The 24,206-nt window shown below is 43.3% G+C and overlaps 2 protein-coding genes across 6 annotated transcripts; one reads left to right on the top strand and one right to left on the bottom strand.

Annotated features, from left to right (window-relative positions):
• Positions 1–744: 744 nt before the first annotated feature.
• Positions 745–17,352, bottom strand: LOC115104964 (V-type proton ATPase catalytic subunit A). Of its 4 annotated transcripts, XM_065007002.1 has the most exons (16): positions 17,193–17,352; positions 14,842–14,918; positions 10,620–10,716; positions 10,261–10,389; positions 7,354–7,568; positions 6,858–6,995; positions 6,619–6,770; positions 6,013–6,175; positions 5,803–5,911; positions 5,554–5,676; positions 5,310–5,424; positions 5,136–5,199; positions 4,735–4,938; positions 4,372–4,466; positions 4,105–4,276; positions 745–1,617 (listed from the first exon to the last, which is right to left on the bottom strand). In XM_065007002.1, the coding sequence occupies exons 3-16, from the start codon at positions 10,699–10,701 to the stop codon at positions 1,525–1,527; spliced, it is 1,854 nt and encodes a 617-aa protein (XP_064863074.1). In that variant the 5' UTR covers positions 10,702–10,716; positions 14,842–14,918; positions 17,193–17,352; the 3' UTR covers positions 745–1,524. The 4 variants fall into 4 exon arrangements, with proteins under 4 accessions (XP_064863074.1, XP_029482276.1, XP_029482277.1 ...); XM_029626416.2 differs by lacking the exon at positions 14,842–14,918; XM_029626417.2 differs by lacking the exons at positions 14,842–14,918; positions 17,193–17,352 and adding an exon at positions 14,330–14,418.
• A 669-nt stretch (positions 17,353–18,021) lies between these two features.
• On the top strand, positions 18,022–21,362 carry naa50 (N-alpha-acetyltransferase 50, NatE catalytic subunit). 2 transcript variants are annotated; one of them, XM_029626414.2, is made up of 5 exons: positions 18,022–18,142; positions 20,050–20,186; positions 20,338–20,457; positions 20,612–20,678; positions 20,938–21,362. In XM_029626414.2, exons 1-5 carry the CDS (start codon positions 18,135–18,137, stop codon positions 21,113–21,115), a joined length of 510 nt encoding a protein of 169 aa, XP_029482274.1. In that variant the 5' UTR covers positions 18,022–18,134; the 3' UTR covers positions 21,116–21,362. The 2 variants fall into 2 exon arrangements, with proteins under 2 accessions (XP_029482274.1, XP_029482275.1); XM_029626415.2 differs by having other exon boundaries at positions 18,052–18,142; positions 20,053–20,186; positions 20,938–21,206.
• The last annotated feature ends 2,844 nt before the right edge of the window (positions 21,363–24,206 follow it).

Raw genomic sequence — 24,206 nt, 5'->3', positions numbered from 1 at the left:
GATGTACTGGCCTGTTTCCTGGTAGCGCCTCCACGCTCTGGACACTACGCTGACAGACACAGCAAACCTTCTTGCCACAGCTCGCATTGATGTGCCATCCTGGATGAGCTGCACTACCTGAGCCACTTGTATGGGTTGTAGACTCCGTCTCATGCTACCACTAGAGTGAAAGCACCGCCAGCATTCAAAAGTGACCAAAACATCAGCCAGGAAGCATAGGAACTGAGAAGTGGTCTGTGGTTACCACCTGCAGAACCACTCCTTTATTGGGGGTGTCTTGCTAATTGCCTATAATTTCCACCTGTTTTCTATTCCATTTGCACAACAGCATGTGAAATGTATTGTCAATCAGTGTTGCTTCCTAAGTGGACAGTTTGATTTCACAGAAGTGTGATTGACTTGGAGTTACATTGTGTTGTTTAAGTGTTCCCTTTATTTTTTTGAGCAGTGTATTTGGCTAAGGTGTATGTAAACTTCCGACTTCAACTGTATGTACATTACTTTTAGTGACTGAAATGTTGTAGTTGAGGGGAATGCACGTAGCAATACTAGTTTAACCAGCAGCACCAGACACATCATTTACTGTCACTCTTACACTACATGACTGCATCTGATCTCTGTGTTCACCACTACCATTGTTGGTACGGCACACACAAACTATCAACGTATCATACACTAGCAGCAATCTCTTGATTACACGTACAGAACATGCAGAGAAGACTGACATCTACTGAATCACACACATTCACCATTTTGTTTTGTTGCTTTATTTCGTTTTACACATTTTATGCTTTGGGACTCAAACACTTATCCTATTTTTTATTTAACTAGGCAAGTCAGTTAAGAACAAATTCTTATTTACAATGACGGCCTACCCCGGACAAACCCGGACGACGCTGCTGCCAATTGTGCACCGCCCTATGGGACTCCCAATCACGACCGGTTGTGATACAGCCTGGATGAGCAGTGGAAAGGAGAGGACAAGAGAGCCCACCTCTTACACACGTACAAGACTACACCACGTAAATCACTATCATAAGAAAAACAACAAACAACCAGCCCAGGCGATGTCCACATCACACACCTGCAATAAATAGTCACTCTGCTTAAGTATTTAATGTTAATCTTCTGTACAGATAGAGGGGGTATTGAAGTATAATTACATCAACTGACATCGTCAGGTGCACAGCTAGGGCCAGAGACCATGTGCAAAACAAACGGGGAGGGATGGGCAGTGCAGGGGTTAAGAGTGAGATGAAATGTCTCACACACACAAAGACATGTAAACATACACACGAAGGTAATGGGGCAGATCTTTGACCATGCTGGGGAAAAGACAGAGGCAACATAATACAAGAACACAGTACATTTCCTTCTGTTTTTGCCCACACAGACACACATTGTGTAAACTAATGGAAGGTTGGGTGTAAACACAAGGAAATGGAATGTGAGGCTGCAGTGGAGGTATCTGCAGAGAGAGGGGGGGACAGACATGCACTGCCCCTGAGATGAGGGGTCGGGGGCTCAGTCCTCCAGGCTGCGGAAGGAGTTCTGCATGTCTTCCAGCAGCTGGGCGTAGTCAGCCTTGATCTTGGTCTCTCCCTCCTTCACTGGGTCCTATAACAGACCAGAAACAGTAACACAGAGGCTGGGTTCTATAACAGACCAGAAACAGTAACACAGAGGCTGGGTTCTATAACAGACCAGAAACAGTAACACAGAGGCTGGGTTCTATAACAGACCAGAAACAGTAACACAGAGGCTGGGTTCTATAACAGACCAGAAACGGTAACACAGAGGCTGGGTTCTATAACAGACCAGAAACATATAGGACCCAGCCTCTGTGTTACTCTTAACAGACCAGACATACACTACCGGTCAAAAATGTTAGAACACCTACTCATTCAAGGGTTTTTCTTTATTTTTACTATTTTCTACATTGTAGAATAATAGTGAAGACATCAAAACTATGAAATAACATATGTATTCATGTAGTAACCAAAAAAAAAAAAAAAGTGTTAAACAAATCAAAATATATTTTATATTTGACATTCTTCAAATAGCCACCCTTTGCCTTGATGGCAGCTTTGCACACTCTTGGCATTCTCTCAACCAGATTCAACTGGATTGCTTTTCTAACAGTCTTGAAGGATTTTCCACATATGCTGAGCACTAGGCTGCTTTTCCTTCACTCTGCGGTCCGACTAATCCCAAGCCATCTCAGTTTGGATGAGGTCGGGTTTGTTGTCGAGGTCAGGTCATTCGATGCAGCACTCCATTACTATCCTTCTTGGGAAATAGCCCTTACACAGGCTGGAGGTGTGTTGGGTCAGTCCTGTTGGAAAAACAAATTATAGTCCCACTAAGCGCAAACCAGATGGGATGGTGTATCGCTGCAGAATGCTGTGGTAGCCATGCTGGTTAAGAGTGCCTTGAATTCAAAATAAATCACAGACAGTGCTTCATGCTTTACGGTGGGAAATACACATGCAGAGATCCTCCGTTCACCCACACTACGTCTCACAAAGACACAGCGGTTGGAACCAAACATCTCCAATTTGAACTCTAGACAAAAAGGACACATTTCCACTGGTCTAATGTCAATTGCTCGTGGTTCTTGACCCAAGAAAGTCTCATCTCTTCTTATTGGTGTCCTTTAGTAGTGGTTTCTTTGCAGCAATTTGACCACGAAGGCCTGATTCACACAGTCTCCTCTGAACAGTTGATGTTGAGATGTGTCTGTTACTTGAACTGTGAAGCATTTATTTGGGCTGCAATTTCTGAGGCTGGTAACCATAATGAACTTACCCTCGGCAGAGGTAACTCTGGGTCTTCCCATTGGCAAATCTGGTGCAATCCACGAGATGCATTGCAGTACTTAATGCAGCTGGTGGCCACACCAGATACTGACTGTTTCTTTTGATTTTGATCCCCCCCCTTATTCAGGGACACATTATTCCATGTCTGTGGAAATTGTTCAGTTTATGTCTCAGTTGTTGAATCTTGTTATGTTCATACAAATATTTACATATGTTAAGTTTGCTGAAAATAAACATAGTGGACAGTGAGAGGACGTTTCTTTTTTCCTGAGTTTACATGATTCCATATGTGTTATTTCATAGTTTTGATGTCTTCAGTATTGAAAATAGTACAAATAAAGACAACCCTTGAAAATAGTACAAATAAAGACAACCCTTGAAAGAGTAGGTGTTCTAAACATTTTGACTGGTTGTGTATTGAGTAACACAGAGGATGGGTCCTATAACAGGCCAGACATACAGAGTAACACAGAGAATGGGTCCTATAACAGGCCAGACATACAGAGTAACACAGAGGCTGGGTCCTATAACAGGCCAGACATACAGAGTAACACAGATAATGGGTCCTATAACAGGCCAGACATACAGAGTAACACCGAGGCTGGGTCCTATAACAGGCCAGACATACAGAGTAACACAGAGGCTGGGTCCTATAACAGGCCAGACATACAGAGTAACACAGAGGATGGGTCCTAACAGGCCAGACATACAGAGTAACATAGAGGATGGGTCCTAACAGGCCAGACATACAGAGTAACACAGAGGATGGGTCCTAACAGGCCAGACATACAGAGTAACACCGAGGCTGGGTCCTATAACAGGCCAGACATACAGAGTAACACAGAGGCTGGGTCCTATAACAGGCCAGACATTCAGAGTAACACAGAGGATGGGTCCTAAAAAGGCCAGACATACAGAGTAACAGAGGATGGGTCCTAACAGGCGAGACATAGAGTAACACAGAGGGTGGGTCCTAACAAGCCAGACATACAGAGTAACACAGAGGCTGGGTCCTATAACAGGCCAGACATACAGAGTAACACAGAGGCTGGGTCCTATAACAGGCCAGACATACAGAGTAACACAGAGGCTGAGAAACAGAGACAACACCACAAAGAGACCAAAATACAGATAAACAGCAAGAGAAACACTCAGATGGAGATTACATAGAAAGACAGACAGATCCAGGGAAAACAGACATGTACAAGGAAGGAAGATAAAACAAGTAGAAAGAAAGACAAAGAACACACACAAAGATGGAGAAACTGTCAGACTGCTGCTGTACCTTGAACTTCATGGAGCTGAGTCTGTAGAGGATCTCTCCCAGGTGTTCTCTGATCATGGACCAGGTGATCTTGTTGTCGCTCTGAGCCGTGGTCTCCACTGCGTGTCGTGCCATGTCATAGAAGGCTATTATGTTGGACAGGATGCCAACAGTCTTATAGAAGGGACAGAACCTGCAGGGAGTTTAAAGGGCAGAGAGTTACAGTTATAGTCTTTCGGTATTTGCCGGAAATATTTGAGTATGTCAGACAGTGACACTGTGTGTTACCGGTCATAGGGTGTGTAACCGTTCTGTTGCAGGAAGTCATCCTTGAGGAGCTTGGCCACCTCCAGGGTGATCTTATCAGTTTCGGCCAGCGAGGCCTGTCACCAAGACAGCAAGGACAATATTAAGTTCCATCCCCCCTTCAAATTACACAGATCTCAAAACGCTGGGCAACTGGAAATTCATACGCATTCTCCATGTTTCTTTCATCTACTCAGGGAGAAAAGACTTCACAACGAAAGAGAGCACAATGTTATCCCCATAGAAATAAGAATGAATAGAGCAATGATGGCATAATGGGTGGACTGGCGGCCATTGGTTATCCCTGCCTTCTCTTTCTTCACCATGCCCTTCGTTCCCCCTCACCTTGCCGACCAGCTGTACGATCTCAGCCAGGTCCTCCTCCTCTTGCAGAATCTCCTTGGCCTTGGTGCGCAGCGGGACGAACTCAGGGAAGTGCTTGTCGTAGTACTCGTCCAGCGCCCGCGTGTACTTACTGTAGCTGATCAGCCAGTTGACTGACGGGAAGTGCTTCCTCTGGGCGAGCTTCTTATCCAGACCCCAGAACACCTGTGTGTGTGTGTGTGTGTGTGTGTGTGTGTGTGAGTGAGTGAGTGAGTGAGTGAGAAACAATCGAGGCAGGTAGAGGTAGAGAAAAAGAGGATGAAGATAAGGATTGATAATCCCTAAAGCTGATCTTTATTTCTTTGCTCCATATGTATGAGTGTGGTCTATCAGAGCCAGATAGAAACAGGCTGTATTCATACCTGCACGATACCCAGGGTAGCCGATGTCACAGGATCAGAGAAGTCACCACCAGGGGGAGACACACTGACGGGGGACAGAATAACAGTAACATGTGGTTATAGCGAGAGAAGAAGCACTCCACTTCTGTCTATTCCAGCGTGGATAGATTGTGTTGGCAGGTTAACTGTACTCACGCCCCCACGATGCTGACGCTGCCCTCTCTCTCTGGGTTGCCCAGACACTTCACCCTGCCAGCACGCTCGTAGAATGACGCTAGACGGGCACCCAGGTAGGCAGGATAACCACTGTCTGTGGACATACACAAAATGTGTCTTCTTTATGACCAGCTGATTTAGACCTAGTTCACCCCACTAGCCTTAGAAGTTGTCCTTTACATTGCTTTAAATTGTATTTTGGGTGTTACCAGCAGCTACTCACCAGCGGGCATCTCAGCCAGTCGACCAGAGATCTCCCTGAGAGCCTCGGCCCATCGAGAGGTGGAGTCAGCCATCATGCTCACGTTGTAGCCCATGTCCCTGAAGTACTCTGACAGTGTGATCCCTACAGGTACACACAGCAGATAAGTAGGTGAATGGTTAGCGGGTGTGCTCCATGTTTTGGTCTCAGGCCTGCTATTGGCTGGGAGGTGTGCCGTGTTGTGTTCTAGGCCCTGTGATGGGTTCTTACCGGTGTAGATGGAGGCTTCTCTGGCAGCCACAGGCATGTTGGAGGTGTTGGCCACCAGCGCTGTTCTCTTCATGATGCTCTCAGTCTTCCCATCCACCTCCATGGTCAGCTATTGGACAGACACACTGTCAATCATCCTTACATCCAATTGGAAACAGGCTAAGGGTAATAGTGATGATCATGATAATCCAATAACATAACACCACCAACCTCGGGGAAATCTCGCAATACTTCTGACATCTCGTTCCCGCGCTCCCCGCAGCCTACGTAGACGATGACGTCACTGTTGGAGTACTTGGACAGGGACTGGGAGATGACAGTTTTACCACAGCCAAAAGCTCCGGGGATGGCTGTGGTCCCTCCCTGGACACACCTGGACACAGAGACAGACAGGTAGACAAGCAGAACAGACCAGGGGCAGGGAGATGGAAGCAGTGGTTGAGTATATTGGTGTCCTTGAAGCAGAGATGGAAAACGAGGAAAAGGTGGAGAGGGAGAGTGGTGAGAGTTTCCCAGAAGCAGAGATGGAAAACGAGGAAAAGGTGGAGAGGGAGAGTGGTGAGAGAGTTTCCCAGAAGCAGAAATGGAGAACGAGGAAAAGGTGGAGAGGGAGAGTGGTGGGAGAGTTTCCCAGAAGCAGAGATGGAGAACGAGGAAAAGGTGGAGAGGGAGAGTGGTGAGAGAGTTTCCCAGAAGCAGAGATGGAGAACGAGGAAAAGGTGGAGAGGGAGAGTGGTGAGAGAGTTTCCCAGAAGCAGAGATGGAGAAAGGTGACAGAAAAAGAGGGAAAGGTGAAGTAAGAGAGAGGGGACTCACGGGAAGAGGGCGTCCAGTACTCTCTGTCCGGTCAGCAGTGGGTGATTGGCCGGTAACTTTTCTGTGACCGGGCGAATCTGTCGCACTGGCCAGACCTGGACCATGGTGAACTTCTCCTTCATACCCTCAAACTCCAGCTCCAACACCACGTCCTGAAACACACACCAAACCATCAGTCGAAATACATCAATTTCCACACATGCATTACTATGGATTGAGAATAGGGAGGTGGGACTAACCGAGACGTCATAGTTTCCGGGGGGAGCCACATAGGTGACGGTTCCTCTGTTCCTCGGGGGCAGCATGATCTTGTGCTTGATAAGGGAGTTCTCAAACACCATCCCGTAGATATCACCCCCTGTGATGTGACTGCCCACCTAAGAAAGAGAGAGCGGTGATGAGGGGTTAATGCTGAACAATTCAATGTTTTTGTTGTTCAGCATGTGCTCTAAGGCAGGGTTTCACCAAACTCGGGTCAGGGGGTCCCACGTGGGTGCACATTTTGGTTTTCGCCCTAGCACGACACAGTGGATTCAAATAATCAATCAAAGCTTGATGATGAGTTGGTTATTTGAATCAGCTGTGTAGTGCTAGGGCAAAAACCTAAATGTGATCCCAGGTGGGCCCCAGGACTAAGTTTGGGAAACTCTGCTCTAGGGTCACTTCAAACTTTGTATAATGTAAACCACGCAACACTTTTATTAAAACATTGACAGAGTAGTAGGACACACCCACCCGTAAGCTCTTGACGGGGGAGAACTCCCATTTCAGGTCTCGGTTGAGGGCTCCGATGTTGACTCCGCGGGGGATGTAGATGCTCTGTGTTAGGTCGTTGATGTCCTTTAGGGGGCGCTGGATACCGTCAAAGATGGAGCCCATGATGCCTGGGCCCAGCTCCACAGACAGAGGCTTTCCAGTCCGCAGCACTGGGTCCCCAACAGACACGCCCGCTGTGACGACGCTCAGGAATACACCATGTGTTAATGGATCAAGCCTGGGCAAGCATTCTGATCTCGTTCTCAATGATCAGTGCTTTATTTTTACATTGCTGTCCAGCGGTTCTGAATTTGCCATGCACCTGACTCAACATTTTTCTGTGCAATAGCCTTCTGATTTGAACATTTGAAAAGTGTTCTTCCTGTTTGGCCCTGTCCTGTGTGAATCTAAGTGTGCGTTCTCTAATTCTCTCCTTCTCTCTCTCGGAGGACCAGAGCCCTAGGACCATGCCCCAGGACTACCTGACATGATGACTCCTTGCTGTCCCCAGTCCACCTGGCCGTGCTGCTGCTCCAGTTTCAACTGTTCTGCCTTATTATTATTCGACCATGCTGGTCATTTATGAACATTTGAACATCTTGGCCATGTTCTGTTATAATCTCCACCCGGCACAGCCAGAAGAGGACTGGCCACCCCACATAGCCTGGTTCCTCTCTAGGTTTCTTCCTAGGTTTTGGCCTTTCTAAGGAGTTTTTCCTAGCCACCGTGCTTCTACACCTGCATTGCTTGCTGTTTGGGGTTTTAGGCTGTGTTTCTGTACAGCACTTTGAGATATCAGCTGATGTACGAAGGGCTATATAAATAAATTTGATTTGATGTGTGTACTAGGCTATTTGATTGAATTTGTGTTACAGCACTTTGGTTTCACTAATAAATATGTTGAAATGGAACCAAATGATCTGTTTGTGTCTTCAGCCCTTTTTAAATAGGATAGATGGGCTATATAGTCTACAGTATAGGTTGAATGTGATGGTCTGCCTATAACCAGCCTGAGTAGGCTTATAACTCCATTCATATTCATAGATTAAAGAAATGAATTAAATTGGTAATGAGATACTTTCAGGCTACTTAATGCGATGCATGTCTGTTGAATTTGGAAGAATCCTCTTGCACTCGGCCCCCCCAATCTACTCAGCCAATCAGGAGCCGCTACTGCGTTGCAGCCATGGCATACTGCATACTGTTAACTAAACGGTATGTGCTAAATAGTATGCAACAATGAGTAAATAGTATGCAGTTTAAGTATGTAGTACACTATTATGGGTATCTGGACATGACCCGCATGTACAGTGGCTTGCGAAAGTATTCACCCCCTTGGCATAAATATTTTTATTGTGAAACAAGACAAAAAAAACTGAACTTCAGCGTGCATAACTATTCACCCCCCTAAAGTCAATCATTTGTAGAGCCAACTTTTGCAGCAATTACAGCTTCAAGTCTCTTGGGGTATGTTTCCATAAGCTTGGCACATCTAGCCACTGGGATTTTTGCCCATTCTTCAAGGCAAAACTGCTCCAAGTTGGATGGGTTCCGCTGGTGTACAGCGATCTTTAAGGCATACCACAAACTATCAATTGGATTGAGGTCTGGGCTTTGACTAGGCCATTCCAAGACATTTAAATGTTTCCCCTTAAACCACTTGAGTGTTGCTTTAGCAGTATGCTTAGGGTCATTGTCCTGCTGGAAGGTGAACCTCTGTCCCAGTCTCAAATCTCTGGAAGACACAGGTTTTCCTCAAGACTTTCCCTGTATTTAGTGCCATCTATCATTCCTTCAACTCTGACCAGTTTCCCAGTTACTGCTGATAGAAAACATCCCCACAGCATGATGCTGCCACCACCATGCTTCACTGTGGGAATGGTGTTCTAGGGGTGATGAGAGGTGTTGGGTTTGCACCAGACATAGAGTTTACCTTGATGGTCAAGAAGCTTAATTTGTGTCTCATCTGACCAGAGTACCATCTTCCATATACTTGGGGAGTCTCCCACATGCCTTCTGGTGGATACCAAACGTGTTTGCTTATTTTCTTCTTTAAGCAATGGCTTTTTTTCTGGCCACTGGTGCCATATTCTTTCCATTTTTTAATAATGGATTTAATGGTGCTCCGTGAGATGTTCAAAGTTTCAGATATTTTTTATAACCCAACCCTGATCTGTACTTCTCCCCAACTTTGTCCCTGACCTGTTTGGGGAGCTCCTTGGTCTTCATGGTGCAGCTTGCTTGGTGGTGTGCCTTTCTTAGTGGTGGTGTTGCAGACTCTGGGGTCTTTCAGAACAGGTGTGTGTGATATATATATATATATATATCATACACAAACACAGATCATGTGACACTTAAATTAAGTCCACCTGTGTGCAATCTAACTAATTATGCAACTTGTGAAGGTTGTGCCAGATCTTTTTCAGCGGCTTCATAGCAAAGGGGTGAATACATATGCACGCACCACTTTTCTGTTTTTTTACTATTTAGAAACACATTGTTTTTTTCATTTCACCAATTTGGACTATTTTGTGTATGTCCATTACATTAAATGCAAATAAAATCAATTTAAATTACAGGTTGTAATGCAACAAAATAGGAAAAACACTAAGGGGGATGAATACTTTTGCAAGGAATTGTATGTACCAGAGAAATAGTTTCAGTAATGAACACATGGGTGATCATGTACAGATACAGTAGGTGTGTACACACACCCCTATCTATCTAAAGGGAGTCAGGTACAGTAAAACATTTTTATCCCAAATGACACCCTGCTCCTTTTACAGAACACTTTTACAGTAGTGCACTACGTACGGAATAGGGTGCCATTTTGGGACACCGCCACAGTCAAGTGCAGTAACAGTGCAATATAACCCATTAGGATACATGTCTCCTCGTAAACCTGAATGGTGGCCATGTCTCCCTCCAGCCTGATGATCTCTCCCACCAGCTCACTGTGGCCCACTCTCACCAGCTCATACATGGCCGCTCCCGCCATGGCAGTGGCCGTCACCACTACAGCACAGCCAGGGCACAACACAGGTCAGAGGTCACACAGCAGGCAAACACATGCAAGAGAGACAGATGTGATGTCTAGTCCAAACTTAACCCCCAGATTAGTGTAAGCAATATTAATAGAAACAGCCTAGCCTACTACAACAGATATAGATGGGGCTCGTCATCAGCTAAAACCTTTGAAGGCTAAACAGAGGTACTGGTGACAGATCCATTTGAGTGATAGTGACCTGGGCCGGACACTCCATGGACGTATCCAAACTCGCTCTCCTTCTCCTCATCCCGGATCTTAGGCAGTTTAGACAGGTCCATCCCGACAGGCTAGATCTGCGGGAGAGAAAGAAGAATTGAGTGAGTGTGTGAATGAGGGCGATAAAGGAAGATTGTCTCACCCTGTTACTTTAATCTGGGAAGAATGGGGCACAGTTGAAGAATGCTTCTGGTTATTTCGAAGACAGAACGCCACATTGCTACTTTTAGAACGGTTACACTGTATATACAAGTGTATTGATTTGTGTTTTTATGGTTGACTGCATCCCAGACCATAGTGGGTTACAGTCATGGCTGGGACACTTGACCCAGTCATTAGAAGGTCAACAGGCTTCTCATCCAACTCCCTATACATTCATCTAGTCACGAAACATGACAGTGCCTTCAATTGTGTACTCCATGTACATTTACATAGAAAGAACCTAAACGTCCCTTGTCTGTCACAAAATTACATTTGAAATTACTACACAGATTGTCCATGGTGTTGGTCCTTCAGCTGGTCGAAATTTGAGACAAAATATCCACAGGAAAGTATTAAACAAACAGACGTCAAACGCAGGTCTGTGTGTGTGGCTATTAAGGTGTGTCTGTTCATGACCAAAGGCACGTGCACAAGACCGAAGTGCATACTAACAGGCATTTGCATGGTTTTGAGCATGCGCCAGGTGAAACATTTATACTGCAGTACCTGTGCTCTTAAGTCAGGTAAACAATACTCTGCCGTGGATTGTCTTAATTTCAGCCTAATGAGTCACCAACCGTACAGACAACCGGCAGAGCAACTGCAAATGTCATTTTATTCAACATTTTGGCTTGTAAGGATAAATGTCCAAGATGTTGCAGTGCTTTGTTTGACTGTATATCAATAAATATGACGGCTACTAGGATCGTATTCTGTGCAATAACACCATGTGCATAAATAAGACAAATATTAGTTAAATAAAATATGGAACAATAAATTAAACTGTTCAATACATCTTTCATTTTGGAGCAAGGTAGCTGACAGCAAAGGTTTCAGCTAGAGATGAAATACATCTTTCATTTTGGAGCAAGGTAGCTGACAGCAAAGGTTTCAACTAGAGATGAAATACATCTTTCATTTTGGAGCAAGGTAGCTGACAGCAAAGGTTTCAACTAGAGATGAAATACATCTTTCATTTTGGAGCAAGGTAGCTGACAGCAAAGGTTTCAACTAGAGATGAAATACATCTTTCATTTTGGAGCAAGGTAGCTGACAGCAAAGGTTTCAACTAGAGATGAAATACATCTTTCATTTTGGAGCAAGGTAGCTGACAGCAAAGGTTTCAACTAGAGATGAAATACATCTTTCATTTTGGAGCAAGGTAGCTGACAGCAAAGGTTTCAACTAGAGATGAAATACATCTTTCATTTTGGAGCAAGGTAGCTGACAGCAAAGGTTTCAACTAGAGATTAAATACATATTTCATTTTGGAGCAAGGTAGCTGACAGCAAAGGTTTCAACTAGAGATGAAGTACATCTTTCATTTTGGAGCAAGGTAGCTGACAGCAAAGGTTTCAACTAGAGATGAAGTACATCTTTCATTTTGGAGCAAGGTAGCTGACAGCAAAGGTTTCAACTAGAGATGAAATACATCTTTCATTTTGGAGCAAGGTAGCTGACAGCAAAGGTTTCAACTAGAGATTAAATACATCTTTCATTTTGGAGCAAGGTAGCTGACAGCAAAGGTTTCAACTAGAGATGAAATACATCTTTCATTTTGGAGCAAGGTAGCTGACAGCAAAGGTTTCAACTAGAGATGAAATATATCTTTCATTTTGGAGCAAGGTATCTGACAGCAAAGGTTTCAACTAGAGATGAAATACATCTTTCATTTTGGAGCAAGGTAGCTGACAGCAAAGGTTTCAACTAGAGATGAAATACATCTTTCATTTTGGAGCAAGGTAGCTGACAGCAAAGGTTTCAACTAGAGATGAAATACATCTTTCATTTTGGAGCAAGGTAGCTGACAGCAAAGGTTTCAACTAGAGATTAAGTACATCTTTCATTTTGGAGCACGGTAGCTGACAGCAAAAGTTTCAACTAGAGATGACGTGCAGGGATTTGTAGTCTTGCATGATGTCTACTTTTATGCCAAGAACATTTTCAAATCTGAGTAAATAAAACCGAATATACTGATGTCACATTATTTGAAGTGTCTCAAATCCACAATGGATAAAATGGATTAAAAAAAACAATTGGAATCATTTCAATGTTTGACTGCGAGGTTTTATGACATCCACCATGAGGCTAAATTGGCTGGAAAACAATGCTTCAAGAAGCTTTGTTTCCTCCTCACTACCAGCAACTAAAACCCACACCAACTTGGTTAGGGAGTGAAAATAATCATGAACCAAATCAAACAAGGAGACAAAATCAAATGCTTTGTATTCACAACCTTTAAGAGATAAACAGCAGTCTAGCTCTTCCAACATCTCTCATGCCAACTGGAGCATCGGCTCTGCAACTCTTAAATAGGGGTGGGTATAATTTGTGGAACGTTCCAACAGGAATCGGTTCCTAAAAGTTTGTAAATAACAAGATTGCCAACAACGCATACAAAGTTGTATAGGGGCTGAATAAGAAATCAAATCAAATGTATTTATATAGCCCTTCTTACATCAGCTGATATATCAAAGTGCTGTACAGAAACCCAGTCGAAAACCCCAAACAGCAAGCAATGCAGGTGTATAAGCACGGTGGCTAGGAAAAACTCCCTAGAAAGGCCAAAACCTAGGAAGAAACCTAGAGAGGAACCAGGCTATGTGGGGTGGCCAGTCCTCTTCTGGATGTGCCGGGTGGAGATTATAACAGAACATGGCCAAGATGTTCATAAATGACCAGCATGGTCAAATAATAGTAATCACAGTGAACAGGTCAGGGTTCCATAGCCGCATGCAGAACAGTTGAAACTGGAGCAGCAGCACGGCCAAGATACCCAATAGGGAGTGGGCAAATGTCATTAAGTTCTCACTCACCACGTTAATTCAGAAAAATGTATCTGGTAGCTTATGGACAAACATTAAGAATAAGCTACGTGGTGAGTTGATGCCTATTCGGCATCTAGTAAGCTAGGTGACATGATCGTGCACATTTGTATGTGTTGCTTGTACTTTACAAAGTTTTTGGAAGAGATTCCTGTTGGAACGTTCCACAAATTATACCCACCCTTAAAAAAAATCACCTCGACTAACGAGGTGACAGGTGCAACACATCCTGAGGATGATTCCAATCAGTGCTCTTCCACAACTAAATAGAACCAGCCTCGAAATCAAAAACCAAAGCCTGTAAGAATACACACTACTAGAGTAGGACCATAACTAAACCATATGATTACACAAAGAAAAATTCCATACCACACATAAGCTTCAAATTAAGCTTTCTGCAATTGAGAGACTTGCATATATAGCACACAATCAGAAACAGTCTGCACCAGTTTCCCAAACTCGGTCTTCAGGACCCCAACGGGTGCACGTTTTGGTTTTTGCCCTAGTACTACACAGCTGATTCAAATCAGCAAGCTTTAATTTTTTTTTTGAATCAGCTGTGTCGTGCTATGGCAAAAAAAAACTAATCTGCACCCCTTGTGGTCCCGACGCCAGACTTTGGGAAACACTGGTCTGCACATACAAATCGCAGTCGGTCTGTTACCATGGCAATAGCACCCCTTGCCCGATCTGCAACCATGATGATATCCCAGACCCTACAGCCCAACATGAAGACTCACGATTTACCAGCATCAAAAGTGAGAAATAGGACACACCTCCCCGCTCCCTCTGGACTTCCTCCCTGGTCGATTCTCACCGGGTGTGACGCAGTACGCTAACATTAGAGGGGAGATCCCAGGCAAACATCACTGTGTTTCTGTGCTCTTCTCTACCTTATGTGAAGGCTATGCTTCCCTCTTTCCCACTGTCTGTATGCTTCTCCCTCAAATGCTGCACAATAGCCTATGCTTCCCTTTGTTGTTTTCTTCACACACAATCTGTCGTGACTTAATGTCATCTATACAGGCAGAAAACTGCAGGTGCTCTAACACAGGGGGCTGATGCTTCCTGATACTCCTGCATCTATACTACGGAGATTGAACAACCCCCATCACTCACTCTGTAGACACACACACCATTCCTGCTCCAGTGCCCTTACCACCCTTTCATCCTTACCACAGATAGGGTATTTTCCTCCATGCTAGATGGGTCATCTGTGTAGAAATAGCCCCCCCAACAGGTCTAGTCTGTAGCTGCAGGATACAGACAACAATGGCTCAGGATGACCTCCAGTTCTCACCAGTGGACAGGACAGACTTAGTAAGCATTTATATGAGTTCTTCAGATGGAAGACCATCTTCATCTTAACTTGAATGTTCAATTCCCTTTGGATTACAACAGGTTCAAACTTGTCTTGTAAAACAAGCTAAAGAACACAGATACAGAAAAAAATAGACTGATTTAATAATTCACCCATCAATCACTTCCATTGTGATTTTGGCATAGAGACTATGAATATATGCATGAGGCATCACATGACTGTGGCACATGACTGGCTAAGTTATATGGGGCCATTTGAAGAAGTGGAAAATCCTAGTGTGGGGAAAGATTGCTGTGCAAGACATACCGATTCACACACTCAGAGTCCGGTCTATAAAAAGCTAGATGAGTGAACTTGAATCCCTTGACAAAAGTGTACTTGTCTGGTCTTATAGCAGCCACCTACAAAGCTCAAATCTCTGGTATGATGCAGGCAGAAGTTTCCCTTTAAAACAGATCTAGGATCAGCTTCATCTCCCTAAAGTCAAAACATTTATGGGGAAAAAGATTAATGCCAGGGGTAGGGGAAGTAGTCAGTGTAAAACCCAGACATGCTTCCAGGTTCTATGGACTCATTTTAAAATCGAGGATACACTCCCATCACGTGGGTACTGCAATGTTAACGTAAACAATCCGTAGTTAGGAAGGTCTTTCTGTGAGTGTAAAGGTAATAAAACACAATGGACCTTTAGCCTAATAAAATTGTTTCCTTAAGCATAATCAGTCTCGTAATGCAACTAGAGCAAGTGGGGGTTCCAAATTGTTACATAATCCTGCAAACCCAACAGCTCATACTGAACTTCCTGTTTGAGTTTTAAAATGTTACAAAATAGTGCTAATCCACTCAGTGCATCCTTTGTCACAATGGATTCACATATTTACCAACAACTCCCCACAGGCTGAGATCCTATGCCCCAAAGTGCAAGTCTAGGATCAAGTTCTCTGTTCTCAGTCCTAAAAGCCGCAACTAAAACTGGTCCTGAATCAACACTTGGGGACAATCATCCTCTTAACTAGCTGTTCATTTGAACTATTCTGTTATTTCTTTGTTGTTAAGATAGAATACAACAAAGGGTGGATCTCATTCTCAATAGTCCTGAAGCTTCCTTTCCCTTCCTTGTTGCATCTCCTTCCTTTGATACTGCACTAATCTATAGCACTAGACAGGTGAAAGAAAAATCCTCAGTGGGATTCCACAATATTGCTTTAACCTATCCTCACTTCTCAGAAAAGTACATTAGATGGAGGGGGGGTAATGGGAACCCACATTAGAATATTGAGATTCACTCAAAGAGGTCATATCCTATGAGCAGACACTCTCTGATGAGAAATTCAACATCCATGTAAGGATATGGTGGGGCCCTGATGCTATTTGCATTGAATTATTCTTCCTCCTCTGCACCATCTCCAGCTCATCCTCCTCTTCCGCAGTCAAACAATCATTATCACATGCCAATCTGTCAGGAGGATCAAACCAAGGGAATAAAGACCAGCATGGGAATAATAAGTGATAGTTTGATTTACAATACCACATCTCACATGCAGAGTATCTGGATTTGATAACATTTGTAGTATGCCTAATAGCTTACCTGCACTGCCCCAAAGATGTATGTCAAATATAATCACCTTGTAAACACCATCGCTCACGCGCTGTAGGTATCGCCGTTCTTTTAGTTAAATGACACGTCTATCCCTGGCCATGTCACAGAAAATAACGCGTTACATTATAGCTAGTAAAAAAATTATCCATCGATCAAATGAAAGACAAATACATTACCTGCTGAGGCACGACTTCTACGCATTTTTTTGCGGAATAACACCCGACATTTGAGAACCTACTCTGCCAGCGATGCAATTTATTTGATTAATCAACCCAATAATGCAAACATGTTTAATTAATATAATTAGCTGCAGTTGATCCATGTTATTTGTCATTTTGTTCATTTAAATAGGCCTACACTTGAATGAAACACCACGACCAAAAGTAAATGTATTTTCCAATTATTAAATTCATATGATAAACAATATCAGACTTAGTGAAATAACATGGTTATTTATGCAGTTTCATGGATAGCCATCGTTGGCTACATTGTAGGCGATTTAAAGCGTAGGTCATCTGTCAAAATCGCTTGCTCTGCCATTTTGATGCATTTCGAAAATGACATTGCATTTAATCTGATATGATGACAATACAATGAGATAGCTACCTTCAGAAATGAAACGGTCCACCGTCTTGATCCTCTGCCTAGAGAAGATGTGAGTGTCGATCATGCGATAGCAAATGATCAGCTGACTTCATTCACAGCGCTTTGCAAAGCGCAGAAACTCTATGGCGAGACTCACAACCACTGCAAATGATTCATTCCACTGTGGCTCAATCCCACTGCGCCGTCAAAGACTATAGAGGGAAAGACAATACTTTCTCTCGATAGTCGTATATAGTTTGACATTTAAATAAACACCAACAATAGAACAGAACAGCTGATGAGCAGCATCACAGCATTTTATTCAGTAATTAGAAATGAGGCTCGGATCAAGAAAATATGGAAGGCTCCACAATAGACGGAGGGCTGAAAAACAAACAGTAGAATTGTGTGGTCTTTTTTGAGAACATATCTTTGCATTTGAGCCAAAATGGCGGTAGACCCATAATTTTGCTGTTGCGTGTAAAAAAAGATGGATTGCACTCAAATCAAATCAAATCAAATGGATAGTTTACAACAATACTATGAATTTAAATGAAATTTAAAAGTTGCGCCACAAATGATCAGAAATGGAATAATGAAAAACATGTGCAAAAATGTCAAAGGTCAGTCCATACTTAAAGAACAAACATCCCGAAATGTTTCAATATTTCAAACACAAAACCTGCTTTATAATAAAAACAGTAATATTTATGTCATTTCATCAAACTGACTAATAAAAATAACTGGATTAATAATAATATGTAGCCATATTAACGTTCTGCGCATGCGGGGTCAGAGTTGACAGTCTGCCGTGGAGGAGTGCGGTAGCTAAGCTAACAGCTAGCAACACATGTGGAGGGTACAACGGGAGGCAACCCTAACTCTGTCAAAATTCCCCCAACCGAACCGTAAACTACTCAGAACTTTAGTCACATCGAATTTAAGGAATAACAGTCGTTTACAATGAAAGGGTGAGTAAAGCCATTTAGAGACATGTCTGTGTTCTTATCACGAGTAAAGTTTTTTTGTCTCTTTTTTTCCCCTTTTTTCTACAGGCGGGGAGGTGGTTGCAATGCTGCTGCTAGCTAAACCCTTTGCGCGGTTAGGGGTAAAATAATCTGCCAATGATGGCACTACAGTGATTTTCGTTTCGCGAACCACCGTTTGTCATTGGCTAGCTAGCTAGCAAATAGCATCGTTAACCTGCTAAGTGTGGCTAGTAGTGCCTGCATTACCCATCAAATTAACCATGCTTGAACAAAAGTCGGACAAGTTCGTAACCTGCCTGCCTGTTGGTTCGTGACGTGTAGCTAAATAGCTAACCTGAAATTCAATGTCCTACTTTGTCGCTAGCTATAGATAATTACTACTCGGCTACTTTACGCCACTCTCAACTCCAACCTTGTTAAACCAACTAGCTAGCTACTTTACTTAACTAGTGAACCACGCGGCTAGGTAGCTAACGCTAACTAGCTAACTTAAACATGGAACACATGATAACTGTCACTCCCAATGCTCCTATTTGTGGTCACACTACCTAACGTTAGCATAATGTTCACGTTTGTCAGCAGTTTATTTGAAGTATGTTTAACTAGTATCACTGGTTTCTGTGAAGCAGGGCAACGTTGATTCGCTAGCTAAGTTGGCTAACTAGCTAGCTTATTAGGCAACCTAGCTAAATGATTCAATAACCCAATGGTTCAACTGTACTGTTTGGGGCGTAAGCATCAACCATAAAACTAGGTGCTTTGTTCATCTTATGCAATTATCTGTCAAGCCAACAAAATATCAGTTCCCTCATTGCTGCTTTGCAAACACTAGGTACATTCTGCATCCCGTACTCATTCATGTAAGTAACACACAGGTAGCCAGTATAAGTGGAATGGTTAGAATTAGGAATTTAATAGGATCTTTATGGTGGAATGACACAAGGTAGCAAATGTTAACTACTGTATGTAGCCAACTACTTCGGGCATTTCTAGCTCTATTTTAAAGTGTCAACAGGAAAGGAATCTGGATCAACAAAGACTGATGTGTAGATTCGATGTTGAAACATTCAAACCAGTTTTTCAGCTTGATGTTTACTTAACAAGTTTTCCTAACATGACACCATCTTGTCTGCAAAGTCCAATGGGGTCTCATGATGTGGTGTCTCTGGTTTTTTAATTCGCAGAGCAGATGTCTTAGGTTTGAATATCTGCAATGTTGCATGATCTCTGCCGCCGCTCTATTCTGACTGCTGGCGAACACGTGAGCAGCAGCTGTTGTCGGCCTAGAGGTTTTAACATAAGGAGCCGCCCTATAAATACATCTGTGCGCTCCCGGGGGAGGTCAATTTGAGGCAAACAGTCAAGACACGAAAACAAACTCTTGGTTGCAGAGATTGACATTTGCATATGCATCTTGACTCATCTTAAATGATCAATGCACACAGGAAAGTGTGTATACATACATAGATTTCTTCTAGTTGCAACTAACATGTCATCCAGGCACCATTGAATTTATGGTTTTGCGTTAGGAGGAAGATTTTGTCTGGCGTTGTGGTGTATGCGTGTTGGCCTTTTGGGATGAGAGGTGGCAGCTGTCAGTGCATCTGGGCTGGTCCTGATTGCTCACAGTGGCAGGAAACTGGCTAACCTGTCTGCTCCCTAGAAGTGGTCAAAGCACAGGCAGGACCATGTCCTCAAGCAAACTGTTAGACATCTCTAAGTTTATCAACATAGTTAATGAGTTGTCTACATAGGCCAATGTATGGGTACGTACTACGCACCTGTGTAGAATTCACTCTGAATAGGAGTGCCACATTATCTATCTTTGTTGCTTGGAGTCCACCCCCACCTGTGTCCCCAGTTGGTTGACCGTTCTGCTCTTGTTCCAGTAGCCGGATCGAGCTGGGGGACGTTACGCCCCACAACATTAAACAGTTGAAACGCCTCAACCAGGTCATCTTCCCCGTCAGCTACAATGACAAGTTCTACAAGGACGTGCTCGAAGTGGGAGAGCTCGCCAAGCTAGGTAAGACGAAACAGGCTTGCCCAACCACATAGTCTTATGTTGTCTGATATTGACGCAATTGTTTTGGTAGTGAACTAATGGTGTAATATGAGGAAAAACTGCAGCATGGCACTAATGTAATATGCCTGCCCTCTGATCCCTGTGTTTGCAGCGTACTTCAATGACATTGCAGTGGGGGCAGTGTGCTGCAGAGTGGACCACTCTCAGAACCAGAAGAGACTGTACATCATGACACTGGGCTGCCTAGCGCCCTACCGCAGATTAGGCATAGGTACGGCTCAATCTTTTCTTGGTTTCATACACCAGCAATAGCCAGCGTCACACCATATTTCCTTTAATCCTCTTACACTGTTTACACAGTATCAGGTCATGATAACCTGTGTGTATTGCATATTGTCAAACTCCTAGTCTTTTATTGTAACCAGGAACGAAGATGCTGAACCATGTGTTAAACATCTGTGAGAAGGATGGCACTTTTGACAACATTTACCTGTAAGTTTATATTCTCTTTTTTTATGGTTTTCTCTCCTTGTGTCGATGTGTATTGATGTGAAAGATCTGGACAAAGAAAATGCCTGGTATGGGCATACACCATCTTGCTTAGCTCTCACCAGACCTATGTTTTCACATCAGTGCATATCAAGGAGGAAACCTTTTGAGATGGACCCTCAGTGTTCAGTTGAAAATGTCACCCACATATCCCTTCATCCCTGACCTTTAATTCACACGCTTCCTTCCTTCCTCCTGACAGTCATGTGCAGATCAGCAATGAGTCTGCAATCGACTTCTACCAGAAGTTTGGCTTTGAGATCATTGAGACGAAAAAGAACTACTACAAAAGGATAGAACCGGCAGATGCACACGTGCTTCAAAAGAGCCTGCGCAGCCCTTGTGCGCCCCCTGGGGGAGAGTTGCAGAAGGCAGAGTAGCCTCTGGAAAGAGAATAGTCGTGCCCCGCCTCCCCAAGAAACAGAACTGTGACAGATGCCCATGGGTCGACACATTCACCACTTTCTTCAAAGGACGTTAAAAAGAGAAAACAAATTCAAAGTTTAAAAAAACAAAACATGGCTGCATTTTGATTTAGCAACAAAACAAACACATTTTGCATTTTATTTTTACTATTTTTCTTCATTTAGAAATTTGAAAACAAAATAAAGGATTCAGAATCCAAAAGTGCTCAGAAAAGCTGCCGACTTAAGACAGTTTAGATATGGTGGGGGGTTTCTGTGTTTGCAAATCATACTGTTTGAGTTGTTTTAAATGCGGTTTGTACTAAAAAAAACGATAGAACTGAATAGGGAAAATCTTTTACAGTAAGAGACTATCGTTGACAAAGGAAGTCCAACTGGCAACCATGGAGTGATGCTTCTTGTAATGGTGACACGTTTGGAACACTGAACTCATCCCCTTGTCACCTGAGCCCAGGGACTTATGGGAAGAGTTTTTACTGGTGGGTGAAACTTACTGTTTCTTCTTCTAGCAATATGCAAAGTGTGAGCCTTGCGCTGTGATGCAATGCCCCCTATTGACGTCAAAGCTCTGATGCCAGTCCAGAGGGGGAAAGGAGCACCCCACAGTGCGGGCATGAGGAAGGATGAACGGTTTCAAGTTGTGGGGAGATTTGAGGAAGTGGATTCCACTCTTTGTTTCTGAATGGTTTTGTTTCTCAACCCATCTATTTAATCCCCCCTTTAGATCTTTTTCTTTTCAGCTCTTTTTTAATATATATATATATATATGTGTGTGTGTGTGTGTGTATATATATATTACACACACACATATATATATATATATTACACACACATATATATATATTTGATGCTGATTGGCTCAGGGCTTCTCCTGGGCTTGCCACAGATGCTGTGAGAGCGTCCAGGAAACCTTCAGAGAGATCAGGGTGTGAGATGGGCAAAGGTATATGAGATCACAGGAAATAACTGGTTTATTACGTTGTTGATATTTTTGTCGGAGTACAAAGATGTGACAATGAACAAGATGTCAAGCAGGGATCGCTTGAGTACTTGGCAGTTCAGGAACAGGAGGCGGGTCTCTGTTTTAAGGACTAGAGCAGTTCAATAGACTGGATAAGATGGAGTTCTCTCAGCCTGGGTGAAGTGCATGAGTGATTGTTGTGGATGCTTCTGTTTAGATTGGCACTTTATAGTTAGCCGGAGTACTGTCTGGTACTGAGGCTAACCTTTATTGGCCCCTGTAGTAGGAAGTAGGAACCCAGCCAACTAGATCTTTCCACATGTATCTGTAACCTTTTTGTGCGCTTCACTCATGACCATTGTGGGAAGGTTGCGTGTTGGTTTGGTAGTTTCCTCTGTAGGGCCCCTTACAACAGAACCTGAAGCCCAGGAGAAACCTGCTCCACTGCATGCTGGGAGAATACTGCCCTCTCCACTGTAGTAAAAGCATGTTTTGTTTTCTCCTTTTGAAAATGATCTTTTCTGGAGTTCTATATTGTAAGACTTTTTAACCTCTAAATAAAATAAATGCTATTTGCATTGTGGGTTCATTATTTCTATTTCATGATGTAGATCAGACCGTAAATGGTAATGTGTCTGTATATCCATCATAGTTTACAATCATACAGTACCTTAAAGCATTCAGATCCCTTGACTTTTACAGCCTTATTCTAAAATGGATTAAATAAAAAATCCTCAGCAATCTACACATAATGACAAAGCGAAAACAGGTTTTCAGAATTTCCTTGTGAATTTAGGAAAAATAAAAAAAACAGAAACCTTATTTATTTACATAAATATTCAGGCCCTTTGCTATGAGCCTCGAAATTGAGCTCAGGTGCATCCTGTTTCCATTGATCATTCTTGAGATGTTTCTCCACCTGTGGTAAATTCAATTGATTGGATATGATTTGGAAGGGCACACTCCTGTCTATATACAGTCCCACAGTTGACGGTGCATATCAGAAAAAAACAAGCCATGAGGTCAAAATAATTTTCTGTAGAGCTCAGAGACAGGATTGTGTCAAGGTACAACATTTTGCAGCATGAAAGGTCCCCAAGAACACAGTGTCCTCCATCATTCATAAATGGAATAAGTTTGGAACCACCAAGAGCTGGCAGCCAGGCCAACCTGAGCAATCGGGGAGAAGGGCCTTGGTCAGGGAGGTGACCAAGAACCTGATGGTCACTGACAGCTCCAGAGTTCCTCTGTAGAGATCGGAGAACCTTCCAGGAGGATGACCATCTCTGCAGCGCTCCACCAATCAGGCCTTTATGGTAGAGTGGCTAGATGGAATCCACTCTTCCGTAAAAGGCACATGACAGCCCGCTTGTAGTTTGCCAAAAAGCACCTAAAGGACTCACAGAACATGAGAAACAAGATTCTCTGGTCTGATGAAACCAAGATTGAACTCTTTGGCCTAAATGCCAAATGTCACGTCTGGAGGAAACCCGGCGCCATACCTAAGATGAAGCATGGTGATGGCAGCATCATGCTGTGGGGATGTTTTTTTAGCGGCAGGGTAGGGAGACTCGTCAGGATCGAGGGAAAGATGAACGAAGCGAGGTACAGAGATCCTTGATGAAAACCTGCCCCAGAGTGCTCAGGTTCACCTTCCAACAGGAAAACGACCCTGAGTAAGAGTGGCTTCGGGACAAGCTGCCGAATGGCCCGGACTTGAACCCGATTGAACATATCTGGAGAGACCTGTAAATGGCTATGCAGCAACGCTCCCCATCCAGCTTGAGAGGGTCTGCAGAGAAGAATGGGAGAAACTCCCTAAATACAAGTGTGCCAAGCTTGTATTGTTATCACCAAAAGACGCGATGCTGTAATCGCTGCCAAATTTGCTTCAACAAAGTCCTGAGTGAAGGGTCTGAATACTTATATAAATGTGCAAACATTTCTTAGCCTGTTCTCACTTTGTCATTGTAGGGTATTGTCTGTAGCTTGGTTGTTGTTGTTTTTTTTGGGGGGGGTTAATCTGTTTTTAAAATAATGCTGTAACGTAACAAAATGTTGGAAAAATCAAGGGGTCTGACTACT

This window comes from Oncorhynchus nerka, linkage group LG22 (assembly GCF_034236695.1).
Source record: "Oncorhynchus nerka isolate Pitt River linkage group LG22, Oner_Uvic_2.0, whole genome shotgun sequence".
Classification (NCBI taxonomy): Eukaryota; Metazoa; Chordata; class Actinopteri; order Salmoniformes; family Salmonidae; genus Oncorhynchus; species Oncorhynchus nerka.
The sequence above is the reverse complement of the archived record's forward strand: the minus strand, read 5'-3'. Positions and strand labels throughout refer to the sequence as shown.

What these genes read in the sequence shown, in the direction of transcription:
- LOC115104964 (XM_065007002.1), bottom strand. Translation starts at nt 10,701, where the DNA reads ATGGACCTGTCTAAACTGCCTAAGATCCGGGATGAGGAGAAGGAGAGC. An exon ending in CCGGAAACTATGACGTCTCG is followed by an intron (nt 6,771 to 6,857) that starts GTTAGTCCCACC and finishes TGTGTGTTTCAG; the next exon opens with GACGTGGTGTTGGAGCTGGA. An exon ending in ACTGGCTGAGATGCCCGCTG is followed by an intron (nt 5,425 to 5,553) that starts GTGAGTAGCTGC and finishes GTATGTCCACAG; the next exon opens with ACAGTGGTTATCCTGCCTAC.
- naa50 (XM_029626414.2), top strand. An exon ending in GGGAGAGCTCGCCAAGCTAG is followed by an intron (nt 20,187 to 20,337) that starts GTAAGACGAAAC and finishes CTGTGTTTGCAG; the next exon opens with CGTACTTCAATGACATTGCA. An exon ending in ACTTTTGACAACATTTACCT is followed by an intron (nt 20,679 to 20,937) that starts GTAAGTTTATAT and finishes TCCTCCTGACAG; the next exon opens with TCATGTGCAGATCAGCAATG.